Source organism: Marmota monax, unplaced genomic scaffold (genome assembly GCF_021218885.2).
Source record: "Marmota monax isolate L192 unplaced genomic scaffold, Marmota_monax_Labrador192_F-V1.1 WCK01_AAM20220418_F8-fsc00014, whole genome shotgun sequence".
Classification (NCBI taxonomy): Eukaryota; Metazoa; Chordata; class Mammalia; order Rodentia; family Sciuridae; genus Marmota; species Marmota monax.
In genome coordinates this window covers 38172972-38194386 of record NW_026695222.1, presented here as the reverse complement: position 1 = coordinate 38194386, position 21415 = coordinate 38172972, and the positions used below count along the sequence as shown (strand labels likewise).

The 21415-nt window shown below is 56.5% G+C and overlaps 2 protein-coding genes across 28 annotated transcripts in view; both read right to left on the bottom strand.

Moving 5' to 3' along the window:
• Positions 1–6465, bottom strand: part of Col20a1 (collagen type XX alpha 1 chain) — a 33405-nt gene extending 26940 nt beyond the window's left edge. For 16 of the 22 annotated variants that reach the window (XR_009225766.1, XR_009225767.1, XR_009225768.1 and 13 more), the window contains exon 1: positions 13–6465. Coding sequence is in view for 17 of the 22 variants with exons in the window: in XM_058575352.1 (XP_058431335.1) it covers positions 13–389 (377 nt within the window). In the remaining 5 variants the exon portion in view is untranslated. The remainder of the gene's footprint in view (positions 1–12) is intronic. The other 6 variants (XM_058575358.1, XM_058575360.1, XM_046432925.2 and 3 more) reach the window with 3 other exon arrangements.
• A 136-nt stretch (positions 6466–6601) lies between these two features.
• On the bottom strand, positions 6602–19617 carry Arfgap1 (ADP ribosylation factor GTPase activating protein 1). Of its 6 annotated transcripts, XM_058575369.1 has the most exons (14): positions 19495–19617; positions 16663–16726; positions 16081–16190; positions 15625–15796; positions 15002–15102; positions 14017–14103; positions 13410–13506; positions 11680–11736; positions 10688–10720; positions 9920–9949; positions 9136–9192; positions 8593–8652; positions 7600–7670; positions 6602–7045 (listed from the first exon to the last, which is right to left on the bottom strand). In XM_058575369.1, exons 2-14 carry the CDS (start codon positions 16720–16722, stop codon positions 6712–6714), a joined length of 1269 nt encoding a protein of 422 aa, XP_058431352.1. In that variant the 5' UTR covers positions 16723–16726; positions 19495–19617; the 3' UTR covers positions 6602–6711. The 6 variants fall into 6 exon arrangements, with proteins under 6 accessions (XP_058431352.1, XP_046288885.1, XP_058431354.1 ...); XM_046432929.1 differs by lacking the exon at positions 8593–8652 and having other exon boundaries at positions 7600–7676; XM_058575371.1 differs by lacking the exon at positions 8593–8652.
• Between the last annotated feature and the right edge of the window lie 1798 nt (positions 19618–21415).

Genomic DNA, 21415 nt, shown 5'->3' with positions numbered 1-21415 from the left:
AGTGAGGAGGACCTGCCTTGAGATCTGAAGGGCACTGTCCCATCTTGGGGGTTCTGGAGGGACACGGTGTACCCTGGGCATCTGAGGCCTTGTCTCCTGGGGAGCTCACAGGGAAATGCCTGCCCAGAGGGCTGAGAACCAGCCCTCCTGTGGTCCTCAGCAACAGGACTGCACTGGCAGCTTCTGTGAGAGGAAATCAAATCCTGCCCTGGGGTGCCTCTGACCCCTGAGGTTGTGCCGAGGAGGGCAGCAACCGCTTGGTGACAGAGGTGCCAGCCCCCAGGGCATTGTGGCAGCCTGGGGTTTCCCAGTTGCCAATCAGTCTCAGGAGAAGCAGCTGTGCCTGCAGACTCCCTAGAGTTGTCAAGGTCACTACCAGGTTGACTCATTCCTTGGGGGCACTCTGGGTGCAGAGTCCCCACCCAGATGTGTGCACATGATGGCTGCGTGTGTGCACAGTGGTGTGTGTCTGTGCATGCACACGCACGTGCAGCCTCAGCCCCATGCTAGAGAATGACTCCTGCTGGGCAAGAGGGGTGCCCATGACTGGTGGGAACAAGAGGGGCAGTGTGGGCCGGAACTGACCTCCCAGGGAACTTCTGGGCTCTAGGGAGTGAGCAGCTATTTTTGGAAACTGGGGACAGAGATGGGCCTCTTCTGGCTGCCACACTGGGAACTGGAGTGCATGGGCCAGGCAGGGGACACCCAGCAGACACAATAACCCATTCAGAACAGGAAGCAGCTGAGCTGGTCTCTAGATGGGTCCAAAGGGTCCTGGATGCCCGGGAAGCCTCCTGCTGAAAGGCAGGATGTGTGGGGATGAGGAGGGGGCTCTGAAGCACCAGCTGTGGGCAGAGCCCCACTCTTGCCCATGAAGAATCTTTTGTTCCTCCACTCTGCCTCTGACATGTTGGGGGCCTGCCCAAGCTTCCACCCTGGGAGAACCTGCACTAGACAGGGTGACGTCCCTGCCTTCACCTGAGCACATTGTCTTGGTAGAACTGCTTTGTGACTTGGCTCGAACTGACAAGGGAGGCTCCTTTCTAACTGAAATCATGGTCCCTGTCCAAGATTTATCTCTTTGGGTTATTCTGAGCAGGAGGAGCTAAGGTCAGTCCAGGTGCCTCCCCACCAGAGAGTACTGGCTGGGAAACCAGAAACCGGCAAGGCCCCAGACCAGACCTGGGTTCGAGTTGCCCCATGGCTCCATGGTGGGCGTGTGGGAAGCGGGGCCAGATGTTGAGGTTGACCCAGAACCTGCAGATGCAGACAGGGACAAGGGGCCACCAAGAATGAGAACAGCAGTTTGTAGAGCCTGGACTGCCACAGAGGGTTACTTCCACCCCGCCAGGGAAGCAAGGTCCCGGCATGAACTGAGTTACAGTGGTTCTGTTGACAGAAACTCGCCTCCAAAAACCCACTGGGCCAGGACTTTTCCCAGGGAGGCACCTCCAGCATACACCTTCCCCAGGCCCGTGTGCTGTTCCCCAGGGAGTCAACACTGAGAAGCTGACAGCAGATAGGTGGCAAGGGCCAAGTGGAGGTGTCCCTGCCCCACCCAGAGACCTCAGAGGACAGTGCAGGAGAGGCAGGGGCCCCTTATCAAGATGTGTGCTGTCTGGAAACCATGCTGAAAGGCAGTCACGACATAGCTAAGCAAAACAGGAATGTGACAGAGAATGAACAACTGCAGAGAGGAGGGAATGAAAAGAGAAACACAAAACACAAAAGCACCCCAAGGCCGGGGGAGACTGCAGGCCACTGTGACGCTGAGGTGAGACTCACGGGAGTGAGTCCCCTCCGCCTGCCTGCTCTGCCGTCACTGCCTCTTAACTGAGCAGCCTTGACTCTGACAACACTCGCTGGAAGGAAGCCAAGAGCTCACCACAGAGGACTTGTCCTGCAGGGGTGGGGACTGTCCCCAGGACCCCCTTACCTTGTCCCAGCCCATGTGCCAAGGTGGTACCCAGCCACAGCCAGAGGCAGATGTGGAGGCGGGCTCGGGGGCTCATGGTGCACAGCCTGTGGGAGGAGAAGCTTTGACTCTTCACCTCCACCCACCCATCAGTCCCCACTGACCACACAGCCAGAATTTGTCCTCCGTGCCTCTGTGAGCCACGCAGACAAGTCCCACAAACCCTTCTGGGGGCCCAGAGGCTGGTGACCTTTGGATGCTGTTCCCTGCTGCCACCCAAAGCTGAGGCTGCACTGGGGGCCTTCCCATCCTGCTCCTGGTGTTCACACCCACAGTGGATGCACACAGCTAGACAACTGAGTGACAACAGGACCTTGAACCCCCAGCTGCCCCTCGCCCCAAACTTATAGTGGTTATGGACTGCTGCTCATGGGGGTCCTCAGGCTGGGGACATCGTCTGATCATTGGACACATGGAGGGTCTCTGCCAGGCCCAGCCTCAAAGCAGAAAGGGTATCTGAGACATTAGGAGGTGAACGAGAATAGCAGCAGGTGCTTCTGGGACAGCACTTGCCAGGGCTGTGTGAATGTGGGGGGCCTGGGAACCAAAGTCAGACAGGGTACCCAGAGGGCTGACAGTTGAGAAGGCCAGGGTGACCTAGGGACTGCTACAGGGGCAGGGAGGGGCCAGGGCACAAAAACAACCTGGTCTGGGACATGCGAGCTGAGGCGACCTGTCCCCAGGGCTGGTGGACAGACCCGTGCTGGCTGGCTGGGATGAGGGCCCTGACCAGCACACTGACTCCAGCCTTAGGGAAGAGGAAAGCACTGCTCACAGATGAGGCCCCCGATTCTTTGTGCTGAGCAGAGGGCAGGTGACAGCACAGCCCACAGCCTCCATGGTGGGGCCAGGGTCCTCCTCCAAGTCCTGACTGACCCAGACCCTCCAACCCCACCCAGCTGAGCAGCAGACCACCCACTGCACACCTCTCCCAGCTTGTGCTCAGGGGTATCCCCACCAAGCAACATCCCCCCACCCCCAAGGGAAGACCCTGCCTGTGGAAAGGCTGCTAGCCACACGGCCCCATCCTGGACCTTATCCCCTTCATGGGAATGCACCAAGTCTGGGGTGCCAAGCCAGTACTGAGCAACCAACATAAGGAGACCCTGGCACCAGTGGCCTGGAGGAGAGGCAGCTGTGGGCTGGGTCCTATCTGGCCACAAAGGATCCAGCAGGACAGCCCCCAACACTCCTAAGCCCCTGAACTCCACCTAAGTCTGAAACCTCCCCACCCTTTCTGCTGGGTATCACCTTCCCTGTGAGAAGGGTCAGTGAGAACTCAGGATAGCCCAAGTCTCCAGGCTGCACCCTGGCCCTGCTGCCCACCTAAGAGCTCATCTCCTATCCCAATCTTCCTGAAAGGTCAAGGGCACCCTCACAGACCTGAGTGGTTCCCCTGTCCACTCAGCTGAGGACTGCAGGCAAGTCACCGACCTCCTCCTGCTGCAAGCACGGCGTCCCTCACTCCCCAGGGCCTTCTGATCCATTCTGGTCCTGCTGTGGCCAGTTAGGACAGGGCTTATGAAAGGCCCCGCCCCCAATATTCAAGCCCTGCCACCACCAGTCCCCACCTTCCTCTGTGCTGTTGCCTGGGGCATATCCAAGGAGAGATAGTGGTCCCAGCACAAAGGACCCCAGTGTACATTCAGGGAAACTACCAGGGATAGCAAGTGTGTAAGCACCTTACTCCTCATTCCCTGAGGGCTTAGCCCCTGAAGAGAAGCTCACAGGTGAGGCCACTTAGAGACAAAGGCCACATGCAGCCCTGGGCACTGAACTAGTGGGTGCTGGATGTTAGGGCTCTCTGGCAGCTTATGTGAAGGGCAGAGGCTGGAACAGCTCTCAGGATGCCATCAGGGAAGAGGCCACCCAGCCTCTACTTCCTTCCCCCCTCCTATTGTGCCCCAGAACCTGAAATCCAGTGTTCCCCAGGACCCTCCACTCTGCACAGGTCTGGTGAACACTGCCCCCAGTGAAGCCCTCCTTGCACCTCTCAATGGCCCACAGTTCCCCTGCAGGCCAGCCTGTGACCAGTGCTTAAGTGGACCCCCATCCCCCACCAGACCCAACAAGAACTCAGTCTATCTGTCCTGGGCCATGTCCCTGAAGATACTCTGCAGAGTCAGGGGGAGGTTAATGTCTGTAGTCACAGCCATTGTGGGGTCCCCAAGATCTTGGGGGCTGGGGTAGGCTGCTCAACCATAGCTGCCCTCCCCCAGGAAAGGTTTGGGAGTCACACCCAGCCCCCAGCTGCCTGGCCAGTGACTGGCCCACTACAGAAGGACAACCTGCTTCCCTGATGCCTCACTGACACCACCCATGTCTCCATGTCAGCCCAACAGCCCCAGGCCCTCAGCAGGGACTGCAGAGATGGCCCAACAACCTCAGGCACTTCTGGCTCACAGCAATGTGACTTCATGTGGGGAGTCCTGTGCCTTTTCATCCCCAGACCTGCCCAGAGATCCCTCAAAGCTCCCAGTGCCCTTCAGATCTTACTAGTCAGGTGAGCTCTGGGGTCACATGCCAGAGACCCCTCTTCCTCTAACCCACCAATGGGGGTAGGGTAACCCCAAGGGCCTGCAGGAAAAGCTCCCATGGACCCTCAACCCTCCCGCCAGCTGGTTGGAACAGGGCAGGACCAGTCCTCCTCCCAGCTGCCCCTGTTCATTCATCAAGCCAATCCTACCAGGCCATCTTCAGCTTGGTTTTTCTTCCTGCTGGGCAGCACCTGGGCCCTGCCAGCATGGGTTAGTTGGGGTTGGGGGTGACAACACAGTTGAATGGGTGTAATGAGGGGCTGCCCAGTATGCCAATCTATTAGGAACTCAAGAAATGGCCTTGAGGTATCTACTAGTCAGGCTGGTGCCTAGGGTGAGAGTAGACATCTGGGACAAACAGCACAGGCCCACGACATGGACATCTGCTGCCTGGGATGTCTGCGGCAACCTCACTGCCCCCTCTAGGACTACACTCCATGGGGTTCCCATCCACCCATAGCCATGTAGGAAGCGACCCTTTAGGGCTCACCAGGGCCCTGCTCCCATGTGCTTTATGGAACTCCCTTTGGTGAGGGATCAGACTCAGCAAAACAGTCTGTCCTCTCCTGTGAGGGGTCTTGGCAGTGGCCAGTGCTTCCTAGAAGCAAGCTTAAATGGGGACCAGCTAGCAGGTGCCATCTTCCACTCCCAACAACCCCAGGGCAGATGGCCCATTTCCTAAGGAGTGCTGGTATACACTGCAGGCCCTGAACCAGGGCACTCCACCCTTCCCACCTGGGGATAGGCCTTGGGACAGGGATGCAAGCTGTGCCCAGAGCTCAGGCAGCTGAGGCAGGCTGCTCCCCCAGTGATGAGTGGTGGACACACACACACACACACACACCCGGCTCAGGAAGTCCTGAGACTGGCCCTCTACAGAGACACATACCTACCCAGCAGGGCTCTCCAAATTGAAGGCCCATCTCAGACCCAGATAGCTACAAACCCTCAAGGCGGACACACCCAGGACCTGGTGGCCTTGCCAGCATTGTGACAAGCACAGCTGTGGCAGGACACAGCAGATTGCACACAAACCACACAAGAAGCAACAGGTGCATGCGCTGCTGGTAAAACTGAGGGTCAGTAGGGGTGGGGGGGTGCGAGGAGAGGCCCAGTGGCCCTCCCAGCAGGCACGCAGCAGCAACCCACGGTGGGTCTTGTCTGCAGGGCACTAGTGCCTCCAGTCCCCGAGCTTGCGATGCACTTGCTTCACAGTCCAACAGGCTCAGGGCCTGGGTGGGCTCCACTGCGTTCAGTGAGACCTCAGTACCACTGTGCAAGGCGGGGCACACAGGAGGGAGAGCCATGGGTGCAGCCACCAGTGTAGTGATCCTCCAGGTGCCTGGGACAGGGAAGAGCTGACCATGGTGGACACAGCAAACAACAAAACATTGGCCAGCGTTGTTCCTGGGAGCAGGGTCTCCAGGGAGGCCCTGGAGCCTCACCTGCCCTCTTGCCAGCCCCCAGCAGGATCCTCACAGCAGGATAGGCAGGGACCAACCTGCAGAGCCTGCTACCCCAGCCTACTCTGCTCATTTCTGAGGTGTCCAGGGTATTCCATGATGGGAAAGTTCAAGGGCTGAGGCCAGAGCCCACTGAGCCTCTGTGGAGGGCTTTTCTGGCAAATCAGGGGCTGGAAAGGGCTGACGGGATGGCCAGAGATCCCAACAATGAGCTTCAGAGCAAAGGCCACAGGAGATGTGGACCAGGCCAGGGGCTGGGCAGTAGTACAAGCTCCAGCACTGCCTTCGGCATGTCCATCTCTGAAACTCCAGGCATTTTCTTCAAGGGAAAAAAAAAGAACCAGCTCAATTCTTTAAAGGTAAAGAGCACTTCCACACAGACTGGACAGCCTGATGGTGCTGGGCAAGGCTGTGGCCCTGGGGCCTGCCCCCAGCAGAAGCAGTGAGCCTGGCTCTCAAAGACACCTGGTCCCCAGGTCTGATGAGCCTGAGAAGCTGCCCCGTCCTGGAGTCCCAAGGGGCGCGTGCACAGTGGGCTCGTGCACAGCAGGCACATGGCCTTGGACAGCGCAATCCCACACGTACACCCCCCTGTAGCACCAACAAGTCTGGCCTGAGACACTACCTTTGTGCTGTGGCTGCTGTTTCTTGGGTCAAGGGGAAGGAGGAACTAGGGTGAGGGCAAAGTGCAAACACAGCAGTCGCCCTGGTGGGGCTGGGACCTGGGCTGAGGGCCCTACCAGTTCTGGTTGTCCCAGCCATCATCTGCTGCCACAGACGGCACTGCCCTCTTGGTGGCCTTGGCCCTGCCCTCACCACCAGCACCCTCCCAGCTCTCCCATCCGTCGCTGTTGCTGTTCTTGTTTGAAGCGGAGCCCGAGCCCCACACATCCCAGCTGTCCGAGCTCCTCCGCCCTGTGGAGGCATCTGCGCAGGTCCAGCTGTCGCTGCTTGGGGATTTGGCCTTGGGGGGCTCGGTGGTCCCAAAGGTCTCCCAGAAGCTCTGGTCTATGGTGCCACTTGCGAAGGTGTCCCCACGGCTGTTTTGGTAGCTGTGGCCCTCCAGGGGTCTTTACAGAGAGAAGGAGGAACTCAACAGAGATGGCAACACCACACTCGAGCCGTTGGTGGCCCCAGGCTGCTCAGCTGGGATGACTGCTCTGTGGGCCCAGCCCAGTGCTATGCCTACACGGGGCTGCCGGCCCCACCAAGCACTTCCTAGCCATGCTTGCTGCAGCAGCACCCACAGGGGGGGCGGGGGGGGAGTGTTGCTCTCACTGTAAAGCAGAGGGAAGTGGGCTGGGGGAGGGCCACTCTGGGGATGGGCACAGAACCCACCAGAGGACTCAGGCTCTTGCTGCCAGAGCCCACACTTTTTGAGTCACTAGAACTGGAGGCTATTTACCAAACAGTGAATCAGGGAAGGGACAGAAGTGGCTTCTGCCCATAAGCAGGGGCACTGGGAATCAGGATGCACCGAGATCAGAGCCCTGTGGACCCAGCGCCTAGCAGAGGCAGGTTCCTAGGCTCAGGATGCTAATTGCCTCTCAGAAAGCCCATGAGAAGTGGGGCCAGGGCAGTGCTGTGAGACACAGGATGCTGGGTGGGGTCATGGCATACCTACCTGTCAGAGGGGTCTTCTGCCTTCCCAGAAAAGAGGGTGGTGACGTCTCGCCACCCCTTACTGCCAACTCCCTGGACCTGGAAGACAGAGAGGAAGGCTAGCCAGGGCCCTTCTCTGCATAGCACAGTGGCTCCAGGGTTCTCTGACACAAATGCAAATGTGCACTACTGGGAAGACCTGACAGAGTTCAGAAATAAGGGTGCCACACACCCACGCTACGCACACAGCAACACACAGTGCCCAGGCCCCACGCAGAACCTGCTGCTGGCTGGCTGCCTTTCTGCAGAACTGGGGACTGAACCCAGAGGTGCGTTTCCACTTGACTGCATCCCTAGCTCTTTTTATTTATTTTCTAGACAGGGTCTTTCTAATTGCCAGCTGGCCTTGAACTTGCCATCCTCCTGCCTCAGCCTCCTGAATCACCGGGAATACAGGCATGCACTACGTGTCGCCATCCCCTACCTTCCTCACGGTTCATCCTAAGCCAGCTGGTTGCTGTTGGAGATGGGACCTTGTGCGGACAGTGAAAAGCCGTGGCCTTCACGAGCTCACAGCCCACACTTGGGAGGAGGAAGGAGACGTGAGTGGAAGCTGCTGGCTAGCTCAGCCTTAATCATGCTGGAAGGAAGGTCCCCAGTGGCTTCCCCAGCCCAGGGCCCCAGGCTGGGCGCCAAGACTGCACATACACCCCACACAGCCTCTATAGAAGTTATGGGGCTGGCCATAGCTCGAGGTAGGCATTGGCACTTACCAAGGGCCAGGCCCGAGGCAGCAACAGGAAGGGGAAAGCAATAGGTCAGTGGCTGCCAAATGCCATCGGTCAAGCTGGTTCCATGTTCCGCAAGCCCTCGGGCACCAGAAGGCGATGGCCAGCGCTTCACGGTTCCCTGAGGCACAACGCATCAGGCCTCTTCCCCCACTGTGGGCCATGCTAGGGCCTGGAACATGGAGACTGGCTTCACCATGCCCACATACCAGGTGGGACTGCCCTACCTTGGATGCCAACTGAGAGAGCCCACTGGACACATCATCAAAAACCCTTCCCTCTTTCACCTGCACAGACCAAAAGGCATCATAAGGGGGGACAGACACTTAGGGGGGTGCGGGTTGCCAGTGTGAGACCCTGGATCTGTCACGGGGATGACTATCATATACAGTCCCACAAAGGAGACAACCCCAACACCTCGGCTTCCTGGGACCATATCAGTACAAGGACTCCTCAGAGGGGTGTCTCCTGCCCCAGCTGCTCTGTGGGCTGCTGGCCACACCCTGACACTCAAGCCTGAGGACAGGCTCGTCCACGTCTGTGGCTGGGCTACTGGGGTGTGAAGCAGACAAGAGTTGGGCTCAGGACTGACTGAGCTGAGGGGGGACCCAGGGAGAGATGGAGGAGGCTGCTGGGTCAGAGGAACAGGTGGAAGCAGGGCCTCACAGGTTCAGGAACAGGTGGTCTGCAGCCCCCAGCACATGCCCACATCCCCTAGCAACAGAGGGTCTGGTGGGATAATAAGCACTTGGCCTTTGGTGCTGCTCTACCTTCTCCTGCGCAGGCTTGAGGACGTTCTCGTTCAGGCTGTGGCCTAGCTCCGAAGCCTGTGGAAAAGGACATAACGTGAGCCCGGCAGCACTTGCCATGGCACGTGGCTAACACGCAGCCCAACAAAGTTCTGCTAACAGAAAGGAAGGCAGCCAGATGAGGGTACCCATGGGGCAGGATTACAGCAGACAGGAGACACTGCTGAGGAAGGGAGTTACCTAGGCCCCAGCCTGCTTGCCCATGGGAGCAACTTCCTCGAGCCCATACTCTTCGTCATGAGGACAGTGGGCTGGCAGTGGCAGGCTGCCTGCGGGGCCCTGCCTCCTCTCCTAGGAGCATACTTGGAGACACACTAGGAAGGGAGGTTCAGGCAGAAGCAGAGGAGAGCCACTGAGGAAGGACAGGCCTCTAGGAGACAGAGCTGCCTGGGGTGTGGCATGATTTCCCCCTTCTGGCAAGGCCAGAAAAAGCAGAGACAAAAGACATTAAGGGGAATGACTACACACACAGAACGGTCCTCCCTAGCAGAGTGAGATTTCTGGGATGGTTTGGGTGGAGCTAATTGAACCTAATGAAAACCACAACAAGCCTCATTTCCTGGGACTCCCCCAGGTCCATCCAGCACACAGGATCTGGCCCTGGGGGGGAAGCTGTGGACTGACTCCAGCCCAGGGAGGTAGAAGCGCAGCATACAGGGGGACAGTGCAGGGGACAAACGCGGGCAGAGTGAAGCAGGTTCCCAGCAGATGTGGGTGGCATGCACCAGCAGATGTGGGGCTTTACCGGCTCAGGCTGCTGCTTGTAGCCCCAAAACTTGACCCAGACGGCACGGAGACAGGAGAGCAGGAAGAGAGCGGATGGGAGGAGCAGTGTTTAGCACACCAGGCAGTAGAGGGCACACCCTCGGCTGAACTGTTCTGATGGTGGCCCTGGGAGGGTGTCCCCAGGCCTCAAACCAGCCTGTGCTAGGGTCTTGATGGACACTTTTCTGCTCCAAACTGACCACATTCCAGAATTCAGGAGTGACACTCAGAAGCCTGACACAGGCTCTGGGACAAAGTGAGGACACGATCCTGGTGGGCACAGCTAAGGGTGTGCAGCAAGAACCCCTCTGAGGAGGAAGTGCCCACAGGCAGCGAGTGCTGCAGGCCAGAAGGGCCTCCTGGGAACTGGACTCCTGGTGATAGCCAAAGGGCAGACCCTAAAATCCTGCCCAAAGCACAGTGGAGGACAGCCCTGAGCACCTTGTGGCTTGCTGGGGCCACGCCAGGTGATGAAGATAAAAGAAATGAGGGGTAAGCTCCCCCATGGGCTGCATTGCTAAGCCCTGGGCTAGCAACCTGAGGGACAGCCACACACTGGGCAGTCCCTGGCAGAGGCAGCCTCTGGTCCCCAGCTGAACTGTGCAGACACTGAGGTGACCCCACTGATGACGTGAGGCCCTCTGAGCCACAATCCCCGGGACCCAGGCACAGGGCCAGAAAGCTTCCAGACTGTACATGTGATGGCACAGTCTCCCATCAGAGTGTTTTAAACCTCAAAACTCTTTACCTTTTGACTTGCTTGGGATCCAAATTTTGTAGCCTGAAAGGAAAAACAAAGACAGGTCTTCTGAGTCAACAGTCTGAACCCTAACCATCATGCCTCAGCTCCTGATGGCTACCTAGACTGCCAGCACTGACCCAGCAGCAGCTCCAAGGTACCCAAAAGCGCTGCAGAGAGGCCAGCCCCTCATGTTCCTGGGCCACGCCAGGCTGGGCGAGCCACAAGGTGGCTCCATCCTCCCAACACAGAAGCCAGGTCAGCAGCCAACCAAACTGTCTTTTATGGGCCTTCCCACTACCTTAGCCCCATCCGCCCTGATGGAGGGTCAGCTCGGGACCCAGCATGTATAGGCCAGCACCCCAACTGCTGCCACTTGAGGAAAGCAGTGGAGACCCCAGCAGGAGCCAGCAACTGCCACGTGGCAAAGCAACAGTGAGCCAATCCAGAGGCTCCAGTTGTGAATGCTGCTGGCCTGTCTGCTCTGGATCAGTGGGCAAAGCCACCTTTGTCCCTGCTCCTCTCGGAGCCATGGCTATCTGGGCAGCCCCATGCCCAGAGCCCCTGTACCTGTCCAGTTCAGGCTGCTCCTTCCTCAGCACTGACCAGGGCATTGTGGGGCCTGGCATGCTTCCCACACAGTACTGTTGTCTTGCCCAAGTCCCCAGCTTTTCCCCTGATTTCAAGCAGAGGCGAGAGGGAGACCCTAACCTATCCAGTATGACTCTGAAGACTGGGAGGCATAATCTGGGGTACAGGCACCCATGACCTACTCGCTGGGACAGAATGGAGCCTTGGGACCACAAGGGCAAGTTCACTTCTGCAGGCAGCTGGTCCCTGCCAAGGAGACACCTGCCACTACAGTAAGGACTCCCAGGCAATCTGCAGTTGCCAGGGCCCAGGCTCTCAGCTGAGGCCCAGTGCATGGTTAGAGGTCCCAGGAGCCTATCTCCCGGGCCTCCAGGCCAGTGGTGGCCAGCATGCATCCTGAGGTGACTTACACCCTCTTTAGCCGCAGAAGCAAACCTGCTGGCTCCCGTGGTAAAACTGCTCCAGCCCTGAGAAAAACAAACAACAAAAAAACATGTCAGGTTCAGAGCCTGTGCACAGCACACTGACCATCCAGCAAGGGTTTCTGCAGAGAAGGACTCATGGAAGGCACCTCAAACACCTCTGCATTCCCTACTCTGGGGAGGAAATGAGGTGCCTGCTTCCATGGCACCACTGCCCCAGCTGCAGTGCTCAGCACCCAGCACACATCACAAGTGGTCACCACGAGAGGACTCAGGAACTGGCCTGCCACAGGGCAGGGCCCCCAAGCCCCATGTGCTCAGTTCATGCCGGTTACGCTGCTTGCTCCCTCTGCCTCCTGTAGAGGAGCAGACGGGGGTGGGCAGAGGTCACAGGCCTCCATGTAAGTCAAGGCTATTTTCTCCTAAGGCTTCCAAGCTAAATCAAAGCTCTTTACAAAAAAACATGTCATCAAATCACAGCTACAGGCTGGGGACGTAGCTCAGTGACTGAGCACGAGGACCCTGATTCAACCCCCAGAACTTGAAAAAAACAAAAACACCAGCTTACCCTGCTCCAGGTGGAAAGCAGGCAAAGACCTCCACACCTGAGACAGCTGCATTCGGCTGTCTTCCCAGGGAGACATCAGCAGAGGGGAAACCAGATGACAAAGTGACACACTACAGGGGTATGTCTTTGTAAACACCCACAACGGGCTTCAGGCTAAAATCTACTATTCCTCCCCAGAAAGCACCAGTAGCCACTGCAGGGGAGAAGGACCTCAGTGCCAGTGCCCAGACAGGCCACCTGCCAGGTCTGACTCAGACCTCTGAAGCTGGGCTCTGGAGACCCAGCAGTGGTGCTCCTTGGAGGGGTAGATACAGCTTGCAAGAACTTCTGAGTGAGAAATCCATTTGTTGTTTAAAGAAACGTGCATGATTCAAAAGCAGACAGCACAGAGCACAGCCTGCCACCTGTGCCCGTCAGTGGTGACCCCGGCACACACCAGACAACAGATTCTTGGTTTTGACCCTTCTCACACAGGGCACCCGCCCTCCCGGCACCTTACTTATTTAATTAATGTAACGATGTGGTCTGTCATCTTTTCCCAGGCAGTGTCCAGGAATGGATGCACCACCTGCCACAGAACAGCCCTCTCTGGCTTTACCCCTGGGGCATTAGTATCAAAATCGCAGACCAGTGTGTAATGAAAAAAAAATTTTTTAAAAACTAGTTTCCTTGGAAAATGAATGGTGAAGTATCCTTCCAAAACTAGCAGCAAGCCCAGGATGTTGTGCACTGAATATCTGGCCTGGAGCTCCTGGGCCATGAAAGCAGGACCACCCACTAGGGGGCTGAGCACTGCCACCCAGGTTGCCAACACCCACGCAGCCTCGAGACTATCAGCCCAGGAACCTCACCTCCTGGCCAACCCACACAACACAGGTGGCCAGCACAGGGCTCAGGGTATTCCCTGGAGCGAGGACAGCTATGGAGGTTCTTCAAAGGAATGTACCTTGAAATAGATGTTTTGTTGCCAGATGTATTTGGGATCTGCATAATTTAAGTCATGTTTTTATAAAAGAATACTTTGCTGAAGGTGAAGGAGAAGGGTCTCCAATCAGATGAAACAAAGAGCAGGTCATCCCAGGCCCGCCCACACTGCCATGCCAGGGCCACCCTGCCTGTGGCAGGTGCTCTGCAGGGCTGGGACCCTCACCGAGTACAAGGATGACATAGCATGGTTGAGGAAATCATCTTCCTTCTTCTGAGGCGGCACTGTGTTCCCGAACCCCACGTAGCGATTCTCCTGAGCCCTGAGGGTGAAGCACAGACAGGCAGCAGCTGCTGGCATGGCTCTTGCTGCTCCTGGATAGCGGAGACCTCAGGCCCTTGTAGGGTGTGCCATTCCCATACAGGACAGGGTGTGCCTCGCAGCAACAGGCACACCAGCCACACCCTTCAAAAGCCCTCCTGCCACATCAGCTGAGGGTCCCCAGCAAGACCCCAAACCCAATACCAGGGTTATAGGAAGAAGAATCAAAACAACAATCTGATAGCTCAGGGATTAAAAATTCATTCACATATCAGGCAGATTCCAAGGGAAAAAAAAAAGAGATCTTTTTCTTCTAAATATTAGGTTTTCTTTATCCTCATGATCCCTGATTCAAACCTGGGCTGACCAGGGTTTGCCACAATAAGACCCTGCATCACAGATGCTCCAACCCTACACAGGCCTAGCCCACCCCAAAGGAAGCAGCCCTAACCCTTCAGACTCAGCCCTCAAGAGGTGGCCTACTAAGATGCCCTAGCCTAAGAGGTCTTACCCTGGACAGGAGCTGAGGTCATCATTCAGCCAATCTTCAAAAGCCTTATCTGCAGAGGCTGTCACGTTCTGTGGCTGACCAGAGGGTCTGAAATAGAGTGAAAAGTTGGTGAGGGTTGGGTGCAGTGGCACACGCCTATAATCCCAGTGGCTTGGGAGGCTGAGGCAGGAGGATCACAAGTTCAAAGCCAGCTTCAGCAAAAGCGAGGCACTAAGCAACTCAGTGAGACCCTGTTTCTAAATAAAATACAAAATAGGGCTGGGGATGTGGCTCAGTGGCCAAGTGCCCCTGAGTTCAATCCCAGGTATGGCACCCCCTGCAAGAGTCAGTATGGCCAATGCTGAATGAAGTGGCATGCGGAGGCCTGCAGTGTCGGGGTTGCTCCAGCAACACCAGCTGGAACCACCTAGTCATGTGAGAAGGGCCTTCACACCTGGAGTCAGGCCAAAAGTGGCCTGTGCTGGCTGGCAAGGGCAGGGAGGGTCCAGGGCCAGGCAACAAACTGCAGCTGTCGGGGTGCTAGGACCTCTGCCTAGGTTCTGCAGGGAGCAGCCTCCGTGGCCCAGCCACCCACATCCTCCTCCTCCACACAGGACGCTCCTGTAGTGGGATGTGCCATCCTGTAATGGCCTGTGCTATCAGGACCCCTCCTCAAGTGGACAGAATTGTCCACACCCCCAGGAGGCCACTGCTCATGTGGCCACACAAGACCCCATGGAAGAGAATGCAACCTACTGGAGACAGGGGAGATGCTCTTTTGTCTGCAGGCTTATCTTTACCAAATGAATTTCTTCTAGAAGCTTGTGCTACTTTGGCAATTTTAAAAAGATGCATTTCACACTGACTTTTAGGAAGAGCTGGCAGTTGGAGCCATTTCCATGACAGAGGTAAGCAAGGTTCTGTGGGGATCCTGCATAATGGCTAAGATCACAGTGGAGCTAAGAACAGCGCTGAGGCCTGACTGGCAGGCCAGAGTAGTTCCTACCGGTGGGCAGTGGATGATAGCATCTTGGGCTGAGGCGGGGTCCAGTTCTGGGCAGGTGATGACTCCAGAGACCACTCTCTGCCTTCAGCCAGCGTGGCCACCTAATGAGGGGACATGAGATGTCAGAGTATGTATGTGCCCACTCAAGCATGTCCAACCTCACAGGCCTGTGCTACTGCAGACACTCTACAGACCCTCCAAGGTTTCAGCAGCTGTGGCTCAGGCTGGTATGCTACGTGTGAGCACCAAGGCCAGGCCTCATGGTGTGATGAGCTACAGTGCTGCAGAGCCCGGATCTCATGGCTCCCACTTTTGGCCCCAAAAGACAAGTTCTATGGCTTCTCTCGGAGGCACTGTGGCCAACACACACTTGAAGAATTACGCTCATGGTTCCCTTTCTCCTGTTAATTACCGTCTGCTTCCCTTGGGACAGCAGAGCCTGCTCTGGATGGGGTGAGGGCCACAAGTCCTCACCTACACCTGGACTGTGCTTGGCCTCAACAGGTACGTTCTCTACTGATGGGAGAAGCCCAACTCCGGAGTCAATGGAGCCACACTCCAGCTGCCACGAACGGAGGCACGGCCCAGAAAGCAGGGCGCATGCAAGCCGGGCCTGCCGGTACCTGATCCCTGAAGAGCGCAGCAGCTCTGCTGCTGTACTTGTCCTGCAGGGACCAGCAGGGGTCGTAATCCTCCTGTGACTCCAGGAACTCCCGGAACTTGGCATTCCCGCCAGCCTTCATCTTCTCCAGCTCGATGTCCTTCCACTTGTCCATAGTAACAGAGCGCACAAAGCTAAAAACCAGATGCCGGTCTGATCACCAACTACCCAAGGATATGGGATCCTCCCCACCCAAGGTCAGGCTGTGAACTGGACAAGGGTGCTTCCTGAAGCAAGACAGAAGCCAGAAGAAGCTACACAGAGGCCAGGCGGCCAGCACTGGACAAGCTGGCATACCTGGTAGGGTGGGGAGAAGCTCCCAAGCTTCCTAGGCAGGCAGCACTCTGGGTGACAGGCACCCACCCCAACATGAACACTAAATTAGGTGCAGGATCTGTGGAGGCTGAGTGGAACTGACCTGAGGTGCACCCCAAGCCCACGGTGTCTCCCCGAGCACTCCAGGCAGATCCAGATGCCATAGGTCACGCTGACCCACTGAGGGTTGAATGCGCCGCACTCAAAACAAACCTGAAAGGGGGCCATGTGCAACTCACCAGGCAGCTTAGGCCAGGGCTGGGGACCCCCAAAGACCCGCTCCCAAGGGGGCACAAAGGAGGGCAGGTAAATGTGCAAGGCCTGCATGAGACAGCTAGTCACTGCAAGCCCAACAGCGCTGCTCCAGGTGGCCAGAGGGCACAGGGTCAGAACGAAGCTGAAGGCAGCTGAAAACTGATGTAAGGGGAAGATCCTCCCACATGATAAAGATTCAGATGGAGGCAAAGCAGAATGTCCTGAGCACAACTTGGGCAATGTGGCAGGAGCCCCGAGCCCCACTCCCCACAGCCCTGCTGACGGTGAGCACCAGGAACAGCCAGCGGCTCCTCATGATGCTGGTCAGCTTCACCAACAGCCCGCTGTTTCAAGAAGGGCACAACCACAGCCACAAGTGACCCAGGAGGGCCACTAGCCACCCAAAGTGCTGCCAACAGCATATACTCACGTTGTTCTCATCTTGTGCCCTGACTTCTTTAAGAACTTTCCTGGTTCTTGGGCTGGCCATGATGCTGCAGAGGAGGGAAACAAACCTCAGACTTACACATGGGTCGCTGTTACTTCACAGACAAGAAATAACTGCTCAAATGCTACAGTTCAGGCTAACTCCACAAGAACTCTTGCTGAGCGGCTGTGAAGGGGGGCGTAACACTGCCTCTGCTGGCCATGCAGGGCCATCCAATGAAGGATACTCTTCACACTCTGTGATGCCTCCAGGCCACCACCGCAGTGGTTAGGGACACTGAGATCACTGGTGCTGTCCACTCTGCTTAACTACTGTGTAACACTCAGACTTCACAGTCTATTAAAAAACAGTCCTCGGAGACTGGGGATATAGCTCAGTTGGTAGAGTGCTTGCCTCAGATGCCCAAGGCCCTGGGTTCAATCCCCAGCACCGCAAAAAAAAAAGTCCTCTTTTAATGATGAACTCATAGCCAAGGGTGGCCTTCACAAAACACACAGAAGGGTTGCTAACCCTGATTTCCCTACTTGAAAGAGCCATACAACAGGGAGCCCAGGTGCTCAGCACATCGCAACTCAGCATGGAGAGATTCCCAGCCTGTGACAATGGGCAAAAGGGTGTCCCTGACTGATACTGTGAAAAGGCCAGCCTGCTGGAAGGTGTGTGGGTAGGTCCTCTGTGGAGCCATCCTGAGAGATGGAGGTGACAGATGGTATAGTCTCAGCAGGACAAAGACAATGGCCCATGGAGTATCAAACCCATCACATGACTCACAGGGACACTGATGGGGACAGTAGTAAGGTTCAGGCTGAAGAGAAAAGCTACTTCTTTCTTTACAAATCTACTAGCTTTAGCAAAGTTCAACTTCAACTGGTGGCCCATTTAACTCATGACCAGGAATACCTAAGCTGTAGGAAGGCAGTGGTGCCAACCACAGCACGAGATGCAAATTACCCCACTGGTCCTGCACACGCCAGAAATAGGAGGCCTGGAGGCAAGACCTGGGCCTCAGGCCTTCCCTCCCTGCCAGCCTCAACTGAGAGTGCCATCGCTCTCATCCACCTCTCAAACGAACCTGTGCTGCTCCCTCTAACTCGCAGGACACCACATGTGGAAAACACAGGGCACGCTGTATATGACAGAGGCCACACACAGGCTCACAGCTGACATTTTCAGTGCCATCTACTTCCCACTCTGCCGCTGCACTGAAAGTGTTGGCTTGGACTGGTATTCCAATTAACGGTTTAATGTGAGATACAGCTTAAAAAAAAGCAGCAACTGGTATGACCCCTGTTCCATACTTCATTTTAATCTCAAGTTTGCAGAAGTAAGGCCTTCATGGAGGGGATTCTGCCTCAAAACACCACCCTCTGAGTGGATCAGCTCCTGCTTCCGAATACTCATGAGGACCACTTTTAAGCAATTTGAAGTTAGAAAATACTGCTTTCTATAGTTGATTGAAATGAAACCAAAAGTTCACTCTAGGCTCCCTCCCACTCAGAATTCTGTGCCAGGGTGGTGTCTGATTGTGAAGTGACTGCCTGAATGCATTCATCATGCTAAGCACGGATTCATCCTCAGCACTGAGGCAGACACAGGGAAACCCACATCTGGAGAGACCCCCTGGTGGGTTTCAGCTGTAAAGCCCTTTGGATACAATCTTCTAATGACCACATGCAGGCTCCACGTGGGGCTGGTGTACAGGGGCAACAGATGTGCAGACCCACACAGATGTGCTCTCAACCTGCCTCTTTCCACTGCACTGTGGGCCCTCAGGGGCTCTTGACTTGCTCAACAGAGGCAAACCGAAGTCAGGACTGGTGAGGCTGCTTCAAATTTCTAACTTAGGAAGAAGGGCATTCGTAGGACTATCAGAGAGAGAAGGTAGAGACATGACCAGTTTTGGGTATGAAGGCCTTATTTCTCTAACTGAAATGCTTACTTTAATAACATGGAAACAAATACCTCCTACTTTCAAAAGCATGCTCATGGTTTATGTTGAAAAACAGTCCAAGTCTTAACACATGAAACTAAAATGATAAAAAGGTCCCTCTGTCTCTAAGTGGACTAACTTTTCAGTAAATGCTCAGGTAAATAAGGGCACTTTCTGAGTCCTCTAAGCCACTTGCCAGGACATTCAAGCCTTGAATTGAGGCACCCTTACCCTCTGAGACCAAAAGAGACACACATGTAAAGACACTGCTTAGTCTCAAGGCTGTGGAATGGGTGACAAGGAGACAGGAATCTTTCTCAGTGGAGCCATCCTGAGAGATGGAGGAGACAGATGGTACAGCCTAGGTCAGAGGCACCCTAAGAATACAGGTTAAGAGTAACAGCCCTTCTTGGTAAAGCGCACGTACTGCTGCCCTGACCTCGGCAGGGATACGTCCCAGAAACACCCCCGCCCCAGTTCTGTCAGGGTCCCGTTTGGCGCTGTCAAAGGCCCTGCAGGCGTATCGGGCCCGCAGACGCAGTTATTTCCCAGAATCGGTGGCCTGTGGTTAAGCCACGCAGTTCCTCCAGACCCAGGGAGACCCAGCCAGGCTTCAGGGCCAGTGCTTGCGTCTTTCCCTCCAGCCCCCACGCAGCGTGCACGTCAGAGACCGAGAAAAATGGCAAAGCAGGCGGAGGCTGGGAGGCTGGCCTTCCTGAGGCCGAGGCTGGAGGGCGCGCGAAAGGGCTCGAGGAGCCCCGGGGTCTGCGCCGGGCCCGGCGGCAGGGCGGAGCTGGGGAAGAGGGCGCTCCGGGGGCGCGGGTCCGGGTCCGGATGCGGGAAGCACGGCGCGGCGGGCCCCGGGCGCACAGTCGCGCGCTTACCTGATGAGGCGGGCAGGACCCGGATCGGGCCGGGGTCCGGCGGGGTCGCGCCCGGCCGCGGTGCCGCACAGCCGCGCTGGTCGCCCACCGGCCGCCAGCAGCTTCCGGCTACGTCGTGCTTCGCTAGGCCTCGCGGGAGACCGATGGGGCGGGACTTCCGTCTCCGAGCCGGAGCCCGGAAGCGCGGCCGCGCAGTCGCCATGGGGACGGCCTTTCTTCTGGTGCGCGTGGGCGTGGCTTTCGGCCCCGCGCGGCGCGGTCTCGGTGCTGGGGTGGGCGCCCTAGCTGGTGTTAGAACCAGGAGGCTCGGCCGGACGCCGACGCCACGGATCGTTTCGGCCATTGTTCAGGACAGGGTTCCGCCTACGGGAACGGACCCACTTTCCTGGTGGAAAATGAGCCTCTGAACGAAGGAAGGGCCAGGGCTTGTATGGGTCATCCTGGGCGGTGGTGGAGGGGGCATGTCAGTTTTCTTGGGCACCCAGGAATTTGGGCTTCCTTCTATCAATCAGTGGAGGAGTCAGTTGGAGTGCTTAGGAGTTTGAGCTCTGAGGTCAGGAGTCTGTGCTCCGCATCTGGAGAGGATTCGCTCCGAGGGCGGTCAGTGCCCCTCAGAGGCTGTCGCCTGGTGTGATGAGACCCCTCCTTCCTGCCTGCAGTTAGCGCCAGGAAAACATTTGCTTTCTGAAAGCTGTCAGTACATGGCTTTCCTTTTTACTCCCCTTTTCTCAGGCCACATTATTTTGTGCATTTTCCAATTTCCCTATCAGTTGGGCGGCCTGGGGAGCCGGCAGGTGGGCACGGGCACAGCTGGAGGCTGGACAACCCAGCAGGGAGGCTGCCTGGAGATAGAGAGGCTCCCTGCAGCTGCAGGCAGTAAGAACATCAGACCCCTATGTGAACATAGCTCCTGCAAGCAGTCACTGTGGTGGTCTCTGGAGGTCGATTCCAAGGGATTGGGGGTTTCATCTTTACTCCATGCCCTTCTGTGTATTCTACATATCCTTCATTGCTCTTTGTAGCCGTCAAAGTGACCAAGAGTGAACATCGTTATTGAGGTCTAATCTGCAAGTAGTGCTGTGTACAGTCCGGAGAAATAGAAAGTCTGGTGGTTCACGTTCAGAAAATAATGTTCAGCCTTAATTGGATCCAACTGTAGCTTTTCCCCTTTGCTTGCCCAATTCTAAAACTAGCAAATTGGGTAGATTGTACCACTGAGCACCTCCAATCAGGGCACAGGGCCTGGCTGTGTTTGTTAGGTATATTAGTGGGTGGACTGCCAGTGGGGTGCGCTTGCAGTATGGGTATGCTGAGGGCAGGCGCCTACCCAGGGTTATCCTGCAGTGTCCACATTGCACAACTGCCAAGGCCGTAACAAGGCGCTGGAGAGCTACTACAGTCCTGTGGCTGGTGGCAGAATTGCATGGGTAAGGTGCCAGGCTGCTCCCACTTCAGGGCCCCAGGTTAGCCTTGCCACTGTAGTGAACCTCCAGGAAAGCTGCAGTCTGGAAGCTTCTGAAGGTCCCCAGCCACACTCCTTCCTGGTTAGAGCATCTTCCTGCTGCAGGAATGTACCTGCTCTCCAGAAGTGCCACTGCCTGTATCAGCCAAGCTCTTGGCCCCCGTTTGGACCTGCATTCATGGAGGCCGGCCTCCCTCCAGCCTTCCTTCCTTCCTTCTTCCTTTCAGCGTGCTGGAATTGTGTGAGTGCTTCTATGATACAAACCTCTAGGTGTGGAAATTCTGGGTGAATTATGGAATTGTGGTAGATTCCAACAAATTGTTCCCACAGCATTGTACCAAATGTCCTGGTGTGGGAAAGCCTGTGTCTTACAGTCTCTTCTGCTGCATGCTGCCAGGATGAGTCACCACCGTGGGTGGATTTTCACTCCCTCGAGGTGCGTTGGTCATTTTATACCCC